At 37.4% G+C, this 13,060-nt stretch overlaps 1 protein-coding gene across 7 annotated transcripts in view; it reads right to left on the bottom strand.

The window, feature by feature from the left end:
* GRID2 (glutamate ionotropic receptor delta type subunit 2) overlaps positions 1-13,060 on the bottom strand; it is an 812,539-nt gene that overhangs the window by 210,473 nt on the left and 589,006 nt on the right. For all 7 annotated transcript variants that reach the window (XR_010998200.1, XM_068187568.1, XM_068187570.1 and 4 more), the window contains one exon: positions 5,763-5,816. Coding sequence is in view for 6 of the 7 variants with exons in the window: in XM_068187568.1 (XP_068043669.1) it covers positions 5,763-5,816 (54 nt within the window). In the remaining variant the exon portion in view is untranslated. The remainder of the gene's footprint in view (positions 1-5,762; positions 5,817-13,060) is intronic.

Here is a 13,060-nt window from a genome sequence, read left to right on the forward strand (position 1 = left end):
AACACCAAGATTATTGGACTCACTCTAATGTAAAAACAGACTCCTGCATGGCCACATTATATTGCCAAATACTACTTTTAAAGAGATTTTGACTTTCAAATCCTCAAGCATTTATCTTTCCTGCCATAAAAGTGTATTTATGTTTTCTGTATTCAGCACTTTTTGATGCATTTTAAATAGAATGTTCTCATTTGAACCTCTAGGTTACTACCTCATGTCTTTATACATCACCTGGGAAATAATGACAGAATTGAATCACCAGAGCCATTTTTGTGTGGTGGCCAAGGAGGTACATACACCTATAGATTAGTGACAGCTATTATTTTAAATGCTGATTATACCATAAATCCAGATTTTAGATTGACAACAAAGTAATGCCATGCAACCCCAAATTCAACATTAGTCATTTGCTATGTATTTCTTTGTAATTTTTTAAACACTTGGCATTAACTGAGTGACAAGCCTTTTATATAATGACTCTCCAATATCATCTCTCATTCTTGAATTTTGGATCTGACTTAAGAAAACTATATAAAGCAACTATTGTATGAGAGGAAACAATTTTCATTTGTACGTCAAAGGAGGATAGAGTGTAATGGTATAAGGGCGGCAGATGAAATGTTATACAAGCGTCGAATGTCAAAAAAAATTAGAAAGTTGGCCAAGTTGAACTGAGCTGGCTCCTGAATAAATTTAGGCTAGGTTATGTGAGTTTTTTTTTTTTTTTTTTTTGTGGTTTTTTGGTTTTTTTTTTTTCTTCTTTTTCTTTTTTACATCAAAAATTCAATTTATAGTTCCAAGCCTTTCTTTTGCTGGTCTGAACCTGGAATTAAGGGGAGGCTGTCCTGTCACAAGTGGAACAAGGATAAAATTAGATGTACATTTCATCTAAATAGGCAAATAAATAAGGGAAAAAATGCAGATCTAAATTAACAACTCTTTACAGATTAATTAGGAAACAAGAACTGCAGAGGATCATCTTGACATATAAGGCAAGGCATTATTTTAGGATAAGCAGCCCAGGCAGAGATTTACTATTTACTACAGAGCAATTGTACAGTGAGACAATTGGAGGGGAAGAATTTATTTACATGCTCCTGTATTAAGCACCAAACAAAGGAAAAATACCTTTTCTTATGAAAACATCTTAACTTTGGGCTAAGAAGATGGTTCCAGTAATAAAGTGGACACGCACTATTTTGCAGTGCATGCCAGGACTTCATCACAGAAAATCCTGACACTCACAGAGGGGTGTGTTTCTTCCTTCTCCAAAAGTCAGCAGAGGAGGAAAGGGTTGCTTACGGCCTCTAGGCTGCCACTGCCCACACCAGAGAACAATTGTGGCCTTCCCAAACTTCTCAGCACTTTCTAAAGAGAAGCTGAGGTAAAGGCATGGCTGGATGAAGCCTCGAGACAAGGAAAAGCAGATTTTGAACTGCATCATCACTTGCTCCTATGTATCTCCCTTATGTTTTTTTAAGCTTTGCAGAAAAGGATGAATAAAACCTGACAGGACAAGGAGAAACTAATTTTTAGCTTTCACAGAGGAAAAAAAAAAATCCAAGATTTTGGAGAAAGCAGGGTTCTCTCCATCTGTTCATTAGCTCTCACTAATGCCAGGAGCTGGCAATTTGGTTGGCCACCTGTTTCAAAGAGGGTGTCATTTCACACAGACCCACCAACCCAGTGGAAAATGTAAGGGTTCAAGCTCTAATGCTATTATCAATCATTATCCCTGTGAAAATGTTGAGTATAAATGAGCTCCTGGAACTGAGCTGTGATTATAGGACCTGATCTAACTGCTCGAGCTAGAAACATGATTTTGCTCTACACTCCTACTCATGGTGGAATGCATTGGGCTTAAAACACGATGAAGAAGATGCATACATGGCCCACGGACAAGCCCTCTCCTAGGAAAAAGTCTTCATCAAAAAGAATACAACTTTTGAATACAACCTTGTAGATCCCCCAATCCTCTCTTGTGCTATGTGGGAAATCTGTTCGACCTTTCCCCATAAATTGGTCTTTAAAAGAGTCTGGAGATTTTTTTCATTCTTTCATCAAGAAGGAGTTTTTCCAGACTCTGGTGCCTCTGGTAATTAGAAACCTTTTAACAACTTTTGACCTCAGTTTACTCATGCACAAATTGAACTCATTTGTTCTTGTGTCAACCTTGTCCTTTGGCTCTTGACAATGATGCATTTATTCACATTCTGTAAGTGTTTATTAACAGAGAGCACATCCTCTTTTTGTCTTTGTTTCATAGGCCAATCAAGCCAACCTTTCTACTCTCTTCTTACACAAATCAGCTTTTCTGTGCACTCATTCAAATCTAATTCTAATAGACCTAGTCATAACTGACCACATTACAGCAGATGAAATCCAAACAAGCCTTTGTAAAGTAGCATTAATATTTTCACCTGCCGTTTTTCAGCTCTAGGCAGTGGAAAGTGTTTGGGGCTGTCCTTGAGTAAACAATAGCAATAAAGTACTGGTGGCAGCCTTGGTTATAGCAAGATAATAGTAAGGTAACCCTGAATTGTTTAACAAAGGAAAATGCTTGAGAGAGACATGATTTAAAATGGAAAAAAAAAGACATTTCTTGCATTTAAAAAGAGCAAGGTAAAGTGATGAAAAACATACAAATACCCCTTCTTCGGTTCTACTAAAAAAAGAATCTAAGTTTACTGTACAGTTGTGAATTAAGAGTCATGAAAGAAATATAATTTTTTATCCTGGAGCTTTGAAGCTATATTTACTATTGTGCAGAGGAAATTAAGCAAGCAAAGACAGACAGACAGAGGGAGAGAGAGTGTGAGAAATCCATTCTCACATTTTGTTAAGGCATATTTGATCATGACTACATTCAAATCTATGACTCCTGCAAATTTTAAATAAAGAACTGTAACATCTGCTTTAAGGCCCTGAAGAAACAGGAACATTTATTTGGAGAGCATTTCCTCAGCTGACTATATTGATCAGAAGAGATTTGCATTATTTGCTATGGTGTAATATGATGCATTATGTTTTAGCAAATTATGAATTCTTTCATTTTATGGGAATAAACCCCCTCCTCCCACACTTACATTAAGATACAAACTCTTCAAGAAAATTTGCTGTATTGCATAAAATAGCAAGTAATGGGACCACAAAAATTAAGGAACTCTTTGCAGGCATTATAGCATTTAGAGTGAGCAATTAAAATAGCAGATGTTACCTCACAAAGCCTAAGCAGATTTCTGATCACAAAACTGAGGGTGGTATTTGCTTCTGTATTACTACAGCTGGTGAGAAGGTTGTATTCCCTTGACACAGTGATGGAAAAGGAAAGACAATTCCAACTTCTTACGATATCTCAAGGCAAGGAATTATTTGAATCAGATGCACAGTTTGCAGAACAACGCATTTTCACTGTCATAGATCATTTTAGAATTTCAAATTAGGAGGCCAGAGAAGCAGTGTTACAGTTACTTATCTGACAGTGTCATTAGCCAACTCAAGCACAGTTGTCTAAGCTGTCACAAAAGATTCACAGAAGCAAAAAAATGGGCAGAGCTCTGAGATAATCTCCCAGTCATATGAAGGTACTGTGGCCATCAACAGGTAATGGATGACCACCTCAAATAGACTGGTACATAAAGATAGCTGGTTTATGTATCACACAGAAAGGGGGCCACAAATCTCTGCATTTCCAAATCCTGCACTGCCAAACAGAGGCATTACAGTCTCGTTACTGAACTGGCAAAATATTGCAATAAGCAATTACCCAACATCAAACACTCAGGAAACATGTAGACTTCTGCTCTAATTTGAACATAGTGGCAATGAAAAATTGGGCAAAGCAGAACCCTTGCTGTAGTATTATCTCCCGATCGTATTTATTGCAAATATGAATTGTGCATCCACATAATATTGAAATTCTTTGCATTTTTAAACAAACAGAGATAGAAAGCTACCTAAGTGGGAATATGGATTTAGGTCCAGAAGCAGATTAATCTGAGATAACACTAAACATATTCACCTTCTCTGAAAGAGAAAAGAGGAATTACTGAATGCGATGCAGAGACTTTAATGACAATAGTTTAGAGCAGTTTGTTGGAATTAACTTAATCACGACTTTCATCTTTTTCATATACAAGACTATCAAACTAAGAAGGGACGATGTACATTTCTCTGTGCAGACCATTCAGCTTTTCCTGCTGCTGGGACTGCAGCCCAGAGAAAGAGTTTTGGAGTGGAGAAGGCAGCTGAGTGGCAACCACTTTGATTGCTCTGCCATTTCATCTGCTGCAATGTGCAAATAACAATGCTTAAAAAGCATATTTTTTCCCCATAGAGTCACTAATTTCTGAATAAAAAGCAAAGAGAAAGCATATATGCTAGGAATGGATCTTCAGTCTTGTTTTGGTTTTTTGAGGGTGAAGGAACTGAAATGGCTAAAAGCAAGCACCTTCTTTAGATTTTGGAAAGTATGTAACATTTAAAACAAACAAAAAAAAAATGGCAGCATCTTTAACTTGAACAACAGGCTAAAATATAAGCTTTGCCTAAGAAACTGCTGTCTGATCTACTGGTTACAGAGGACGGCTTTAGATTCAGGTGATGCTCTTCTTAAAATACTCAGTGTTAACTCTGAAGTGAATTCTAGTTTAATCAGACATGAAAAAGAAAAGATCCATGTTGTTCACATGGCCACCTGCAGATTAAACCTGGGCTCTCTCCCAGCAAAGCCCTATTCAGTGCCGGAAAATACACACAGTACTAGTCAGGAGCAAGGCAGGGCCCAAACTAATGGTTATGCTGGACCTGGCTTGTTTACACAGCATTTCCAGAGACATATTTTTCTTAAAAGAAAACTGGCTAAAAATCCACTGCTGTATCCACAGCATACTAATAAAAATCCAATAATTAATTATGAAAACAGAAGTGGACAGTAAGTCAGATAGTATGACATGGAATTTACACGCAGTCTTTTATCCTGAGAATATACAGGAGTTGCATGATTAGCATGTTAGGAGACAGTCATCTACTCTGGGAATCCAGCTATTTTTGAACTAAATTATTTTTCAAAAACCTGAATGCGGTCAAACCTGAACTGCAGTGTTCAGTACTCCGTATACGAAACTACTTCACATATATTTGTCATATTTTACCTGACAAGTTTTCATGGAAGAACTTATTTCACAGTGTAAAAGCAGAATCTCAATTTAACTTTCTTTTTTCCCTTTATGAACATTTATATATATGACCGAATCCAGAAGTCTACCAAAGAATCTCTCATTAATCTCAACAGGTTTGGATATCAACCATGACAAAACATTTGGAGAACTCATAAAGGAAAGGGAAACATGGGATTTTATTATTTATTATTATTATTATGGTTATTAAGAAAAAAACCCCATTGAAATATAAACAAAATGTAAGGACTCATTCACAAAAGATTACATATTAAAAAAAGGCCTTAAAATCCTGTGAAAACAGTCAGCTCAATTGTGATCTCTTGAGATATTTAGAAATAAAGGGTTTTTTTCAGTTTATTTTCCAATTATTCATGGAGGGACTTAAATTTCAAACAGGCAAGAAAAAACAGCAAAGTCCAAGAACCTGTCATTCTACTTTTATTAAGCAACATCAACTCCCTCAGTGTCCTTGAACAGTCATAGCTACTGCTTCCTGTTGGCAAAGTGAGAATCAGCATGAATATTGTCAGTAAGGCTGAAAACAGGATTCATGGTTCGCAACAATGTACACTTGACAGTTACCTCATTTATAATGATCCAGTGACAGTCAAAAGCAACCAAATTAGTCTCCACAACCTGAAACAGAGAACAAACCAGCTATCAGTCAGCTTGCTTGTGAAAGCCAGAAAAAAAAATTAAATAGATTCTCTCTGCAAACGACAAAAAACAAAGCACATGCTCTCTAGAACTTCTGCTATTGTACTGAGGATAGAGAACCTTTAGCACCATTCTGCAGAAGCATTTGTGTTATTGTTTAACTTGCCAATTAAACTTGGAAGTACATTTCATTGCCAGCATCACAGGAAAGAATATGTTTCAGTTGACTGAGGAGAAAAATGAAAACATTTTTGTCTTCGCACTGTGTGTTGAGAGGAAGCAACAGAAAGGAAGGCAGAAAATTAATATCAAGTGACTTTTGTAAGATTTCTCTTTCCTGCTTCTAAGGCCTTTCTACTGAATGCCAACCCTGAAAGCCTCTGAATTGAAGAAAACAAAAACAAACCCAAACCAAAAAACCCCACATCACGAATGCTAAAGTTTACAGAAGTGCAAAGAGCAGGAAGGAAAGGGTTCTCCTGAGAAAGAAGGCTGTCACAGGGATGATGAATTATAGCCTGTCTCAGGTTCCATGCACAGCAGGCCTCTCATCCTCCTCTCATACATCTTCTCCTTTCCTTCACTGAAAATTTTTCCATGACCTGCCTTCATGCTGGACTGAACATGTGCTTCCTAACTCCTCTTTCACTCAGTCCTTTCCCTCCTTGAATCCATTTCACGTTTGTGGCAGATCACTTTTGAATCCACTTCACAGTGCAAATGAAGAGGATAAAAACACACTTGTTCTTCTTTCATTAGGTAGGAAAGAGATCATTGACAAAAGGGAGACCAGAAACAAACCCTGGAAAAAGCTGGACACCTTTAAATTTTTTTCCTACACTAAATTGAATTAGGATTAACATGCAAATAGCTTTAAACACAAATTAATTCCATTTTATTTGTATAGTTATCATGCTCATCTTGATTCACAACTCAAAATTACTGGATACTTAAAACTGTACTGAATATTCCCTTAAAAAACACAAATTAAAAAAAACAAAACAAAACAAAACAAAGAAAAACAGAAACAAATCTTGGAACTGACAGTGCTTAAATGTTCAGTTAGATGCCTAGTGCAGGGGTCTTATTACTTGGACCATTGGCTTTTAATGACAACCAACAGAAATAACACTTGCCAAGGATGGTGGCAATTTATACTGTGCCGTGACCAAGGGAGAACAATTTAACTGGCCACAAATCTTAAGAGCATCAAAAAACCTCACACTGATAACCCTCATTATTAATTCAAAGGCTATTAGAACTGAGGTCGCTCTTTGTTTAGCAGAATGATAAGGAAAGATTGGAAATTCTGATCTGGAGAGACTCGGGTGAGGGGAAAGCAAGAGCAGCAGTATATGACTGATTCCTTATTTGAAACTCTCACAGCACAAATCAGAAATGAGGGGGATTGAGAGCCATAGCTGCTAATGTGGTTGTGGAGAACTTCAGTAGCATTAGCAGGAATCAGGGTCCTTAATTTAAGTGGAATTCAATAGTTAAAATCAACATGATATTTTGTTGTGTTGCTTTGACATTTTCTTGCATTCTCCATTGTAGGCATTCCCACAGCATGTATAAAAGAATAGGATAGAAACTGAGTAACTGTGATAGGAGGCAGCACAACAGACTGAGCCAGGATGCCTGAACTGGAACATGGCTGCCCTGATCAGATTGCTCATAACAAACCAGTTGGAATACAAACACACCCAGGAACCAAAAAAAGTCAAAAGAGGACAGAGTAGTAACAAAATTCTCAATGGAGCATTTGCTTCTCATATAAACTTCCAAAGCATAGAAAGCTTATCCCATTTACAACATAAGCTGTCATTTAGTTTTTCCATAAAACAGAACAAAACAAAGCCTTACTAAAGCAGGAACAATTCTGCTACTCAATCTACATACAGTTCTGCTAAAAGCAAGCAGAATTAAATACAATAAAAAGAAAAGAAAAAAGAGGCAGCAGAGTCAGCATGTTTTCTGATTTCTTGTCAGGTTCCTAGCAACCTTGTCCTTCCTAACTTTTGGCTCTGGGATGTCCTTCTGGGAATGTCTGCCTTGCTGTAACTGCTCTGCTCAAGATGAGGTCTCCTAAGGTTCCTGTGGCTCCAAGGCAATCTGCCAGTGACACCCTTGAGTCAATCTCCCAGTGGTGGTAGGAGAATTACAATAACTGTGTTTCACAAAGGGCTTCTAAGCTCTTTCTCTACTTCCAAATGGCAGTCAACCAAAAATTCAGATTTAAGGAATCGACAAAATAAAAATTCACATTTATGTTCACTTTTTATTAATGTGTTACAAGTGGGCCAGATAATTTCTTTGTGCCTGAAGCTTCAGCTGATCTGATTTTCATGTATTGTATCTCCCATTTTTGCTTCAGTTCATCTAGTTTCTTAATAAATATTTGCTTTGGAATACCTATTTTGCCCAGATTCTCAGACTTCAATCAGAGAACATATTTTCAATTGAATATGGTCCTAAGTGTAACTAGTTTTGTTATATAAAGCTCACAGACCTCTTCAGCCAGCCACTGGAAGAGGCTGACTGGTCTCACAAGTCACTCGCATTATTTCAAACAGCTTAGGATAACTGTTACAGATTTATTCACAATTTGCAAATAACAAGATGAAGTGAACCCATTTTTTAGTTACAGTTGAAACTCCTCAGCAGAATGATCATGTTTTATCCATTAAACTTTATGCATTCATGAATCTACTTAATACTAAAAACATTTTCAAAAAGCATATGTCAAATTGGAAATTGTAGTTTGAGAGACACTCAAACTAACTTACTCCAAGTTTAGATGGGCTGCAAATAGCCTCTGATTTAAAAACTCACTTTACCTTTCAGTCTGCTAGAAGCTGCTTTTTGGCATTTTCCTTAGCCCATCTACCCAAAGCTTGTTCTGGTATTGACAGTCGCTTAAAAAGATGACTGATAATGCCTTGAGAAAGTTGCTAGATTTTTAAGATAGATTTACACCTGAACTGGGACTCAGCATTAAGCTGGGATTTCAATGCCGTACTTTCATCCCTTGGTTATTCAGCCTTATCTCTCACAAAAGAGCTGTTCGTTTCAGCAGCACCAGAATTCTGCATCTCAGTCTCTCCCTTCTTAACGTCTCTTCTGCTAGCATGTCCTTTATTTTCAATTTAATTTACCTTAAAGTTGGCAGTGCACATTCTGACTGTGTCTGTAGGAATTGCAGGACACTATAATATTATCATCATCATTAATAACCTTCCCATATTTTCTATTTATTGTGTTCCTTATGTTTTTCAGTGCAGATAAATGCACTGGCACATCCACTGTCTTACAAAAAATAAATAAATGCAATGCTATGCACACCTTCAGTTTTGATGTTTGAAGGAAAAAGTTGCTCAATCCTAAAGTTTTCTTCAAATTCTAAGAGTAATCATATGCATAACCTTACCAACAGAAGATTATCTCCATCAGCAGCTATTAAGCACTAGTCTGCAAGTAGAAGACTATAATAAATCAGTTTTAAAAACCCCCAAACTGTCTAAAGTCAGCAGTAACACAACCTAGATCCAATTATTCATCAGAACAGCAGTCATTACTTGCACACAGCGGGCCTTTACAGCCATGACGCAATGTTCAGAATGCCCTTGTCTATCTACTGCATTTGCTATTCTCTTTACTTTAAAAAGCCATTGCATTTTCACATAGAAGGGATGATAAATAGGAGTGAAGTGAAAAAACCCCAAAAGAGCATGGCTAGGTCTGCTTAAAATTGACCATAACTTAAAAAAAACACAAACAGCAGAAGTATTAAAGGCAGGTTTCTATGCCTAATATGCTCAGAATTGTAAACCAAGTATTTTTTATCTGAGTGATGATCTTTTTCTGGTTGAAATTAATATCTGCATGCATACCAAGTGAGCTGGCATGAACTTGTGCTCTGTGCCAGGAAAAAATGAATGCATAGAATAATGCTTGCAAGTGCATAAGGGCAGTAATGAAAAAGAAATCTGAAATCTTGTATTTTAGAAGTAATAAGACATCTTGATTGGGGCGTATAGGAGGTTGGGGCTTCAAGACCTCAAGCATTTGAATACAATGCAAGTTTCAGATTTGTCACAGGTTCTGCTGGCTCTGTGACAGGAAGCGGCACTGTTACCTCCCAAAAGGTAAGGGACAGATTGGAAATTTCCATACAAAACAGGAGGTAGGTGAACCTATTGTTTATGCAGCTCACCTCTTAAGCTAAAACTGAGAAAAACTGGAGTATTCATTCATAATGAGGGATGAATACCAAAATTCTACACAGATATTAAATGGAGGAAAGTTGACACTTTCTAAAACAAAGAAAACCATGTAGCTATTTGACAAATTCTCATTTCACACATCCTCTACGGGAAATCGTACAAGCTGTGTGTTAATAAACATACAAAGCTATACGTCAATGAAAAAGCTCTCTGAAGCTAAGCAGAGCTGCTAGCCAGGAGAGCATTAGGAGAAAGTATCATATATCCCTACCCTGTTCTTACTGCTCCTTTACGCATTCAAACCACCTTTGGAGTTAGACACTTTGGTCTAACCTAAGACAGCTGCTTTTGAGCTTCTAAACAGAAGTTGCTTTCTTAACTGTGGTGAATGGGACTACCAGTAGCTAAAGGAAGCAGAATTTATTAGTTCTCTATTGACTGTTCCGCAGTCAATTTATTTACTAAAATGGAAAATATTTGAAAGAATCTCCCACCCAAAAGAGCATTTTGTGCTTTGGAGGTGCCATTTCTGCTATTCCATTGAGTACCTCCATTTGTAAGCAGAACTCCAGGGTGAACTGGGGAGCTGTGTTTAAGTTTAATACCCATTGCCACTGACCCCTTCCTGTCTCAGACAACTAAATCAGTGTCAGAGAACAAGCAGAGGACAGCCTATTAACCAACTCCTTCAGAAAACTACTTTTCTGAATTCATAATTTTTTTATCTATAGACTGTTGGTATTCAATTATTTATAATGCCATATCACATAATTCTCCATTATTAAGATTCAAAGCAGCAAGTTAGCAGTCCTGTTCTGAAATAGACCTTATGAAATTGTGGAAAAGCTGAAAAAGAAAATAACTCTCTTCTCACTCAGCCCCTTCTCAGACACAGAGAGCTCACACTTGAGTAAATGAAAACATTGACTATATGAAAACAACCATTAGTTGCATAAATCCTTGCAAAGGATTTATTAGTTGCAGCAAAGGATAAAGTCTGTCAGGTATGCAGTGCTATTCATGCACAGTCACAGAAATCCACGGCAACAGACACAAAAGATCATTCTTAACATCTTCGTAACTTTAGAAATATGTTCATGTCAAGCTCCAGCAGTTCTCCTAACACCCTATTAAAATAAATCAAACTCATGCTTCATGAGGAAGGTGTTCCACTTAGTGAAACACGGATGCTATTGAACTGATGAAACGAACATAGATGAAGCAGAAGCTAATTTTCTTTTTCTAAAGAATTCAAGTACACACTGAGGGAAATTTAGCAGAGAGCACAAAAATGCTGCCAAGATGACAAGTGATGAGCAAGGACAAATCATCTGTCATTGGCAGCAACTCCAGAACTTCTGAATCTTTGGAAGAGCTAGACAATTTGTCATGAGTATTTCTATTGTTCACACTCAAACCTTTAAATGGCCTAAATGCAAGACAATCTAAAGCAAGTAAAACAGCTGTAGTGCCAGCATGCAAGCTTTTTCCATTTTCCATTTCTTGCAGTAGTAAGCAAGAAAGAAAAAAGGCTTTTTGTCAAAAAAACCCCAAGTCATTTAATGAAAAATTAAATAAAAAATTATCTACATCACTTCTTTCTTGCACACACAAGTGTGGGCAAAAACTGCAAGATACAGATCATATAGGAAAATCATTCCTTTCCTTCACAAAGGAAATACAGGAAAACCATTCTGGATTTTCAAAATTTAGCCTCACACATATGCAACTAGTCAGACAAGCTTTCAAACACCTAAGCAAGCAGCAATATTGCATGTAAGCAAAGATCCTTACAGGACGAGGCCATCTCAAGTACCTCCTGTTTGAAACACAGAGGAGAGCTCCCTGGCTCCTGGTTTACCTGTGCTACAGCTGGGACTGTTCTGCGACAAGGCACCCAGAGGCCATGGCTCCTTCCTCAAAACGTTGAAGGGAACTGTCTTGAACTAGAGCTTGCCTTTCTGTTAACTTTCTGCTCTACCAGGAACTGCAGTACTGACTGTGAATCTTTCCACCGGACCACCACAGAGAAAAACACATATTCCGTTTGTTTGTTTGCTTGCTTTTTCCACAAAAGCCAACAAGATGGCATTGCATAGCCCATAGCTCTGGGAATGGCTGATATTGGAATAATTTAGAAAGTGATTTAGAATGTTTCCCAAGAGTTGGGCTGGGATACTAACTTCCTGTTTACCTTTCCCAAACACTGTCTGCTTACAATATGTCTAAACCAATACAAGATTTTACAAACTGGACTGCATTCTTCCAACTAGAAGACTGATAAAATGCTTTCATCCCAATACCTCTAGATTTACTGTCTATGTCTTTTCATGGACCAGCCTATTGTAATTACCACTGCTGTTTTACAGGTTAACACATCTTAACCTAATTTTCTTTCCCAGGGGCACAGCAATTTGCAGATCACTAACAGATGATAAAAAAACAGACTTCCAATACACACATGTGAGACAGGAAGCTACTCCAATTCAACCCTGCTCCCTCCCCCTCTCCAAGAAAAGGACAACCAAACAAAAACCAACAACCAAATGGAAGAAGTCAGAGGCCATTTTTTAACATGACATTTAACTAAAGATATTATCATTGGACTAGTGTGAGCATTCAGAGCAGTCTCCAATAGCACAGATGTCTTCCCAAGGATTGGTATGTAAAGCAAAGTATGGAAGTAAAAGACTATTAAATAACAAAGAAAGTTAAGTGATAAACTGAAGACTACCTTAACTGATCTGAAGTTTAGAAAGGCAAAAGAGTGGAGTTTGACTATTTACTATGTTGTACAAGGTTAAACACCACAGGACTAGTTCATGGAGATCCTCAGGTAGGTTTGTGCTTATTTTAACTTTTCTTCCTTCTAGCTCCTAGTTCATCAAACCACCACCATTTTATCAGGCTGTTTGCTCCATTTCCTCCTTCTGGTGCCACAGCAAGTTCTTTCTGTGCTTTCACTCTTAGCCTTTGAGCTTTTCAGTAGGAAGATCA

This window comes from Anomalospiza imberbis, chromosome 4 (genome assembly GCF_031753505.1).
Source record: "Anomalospiza imberbis isolate Cuckoo-Finch-1a 21T00152 chromosome 4, ASM3175350v1, whole genome shotgun sequence".
NCBI lineage: Eukaryota > Metazoa > Chordata > Aves > Passeriformes > Viduidae > Anomalospiza > Anomalospiza imberbis.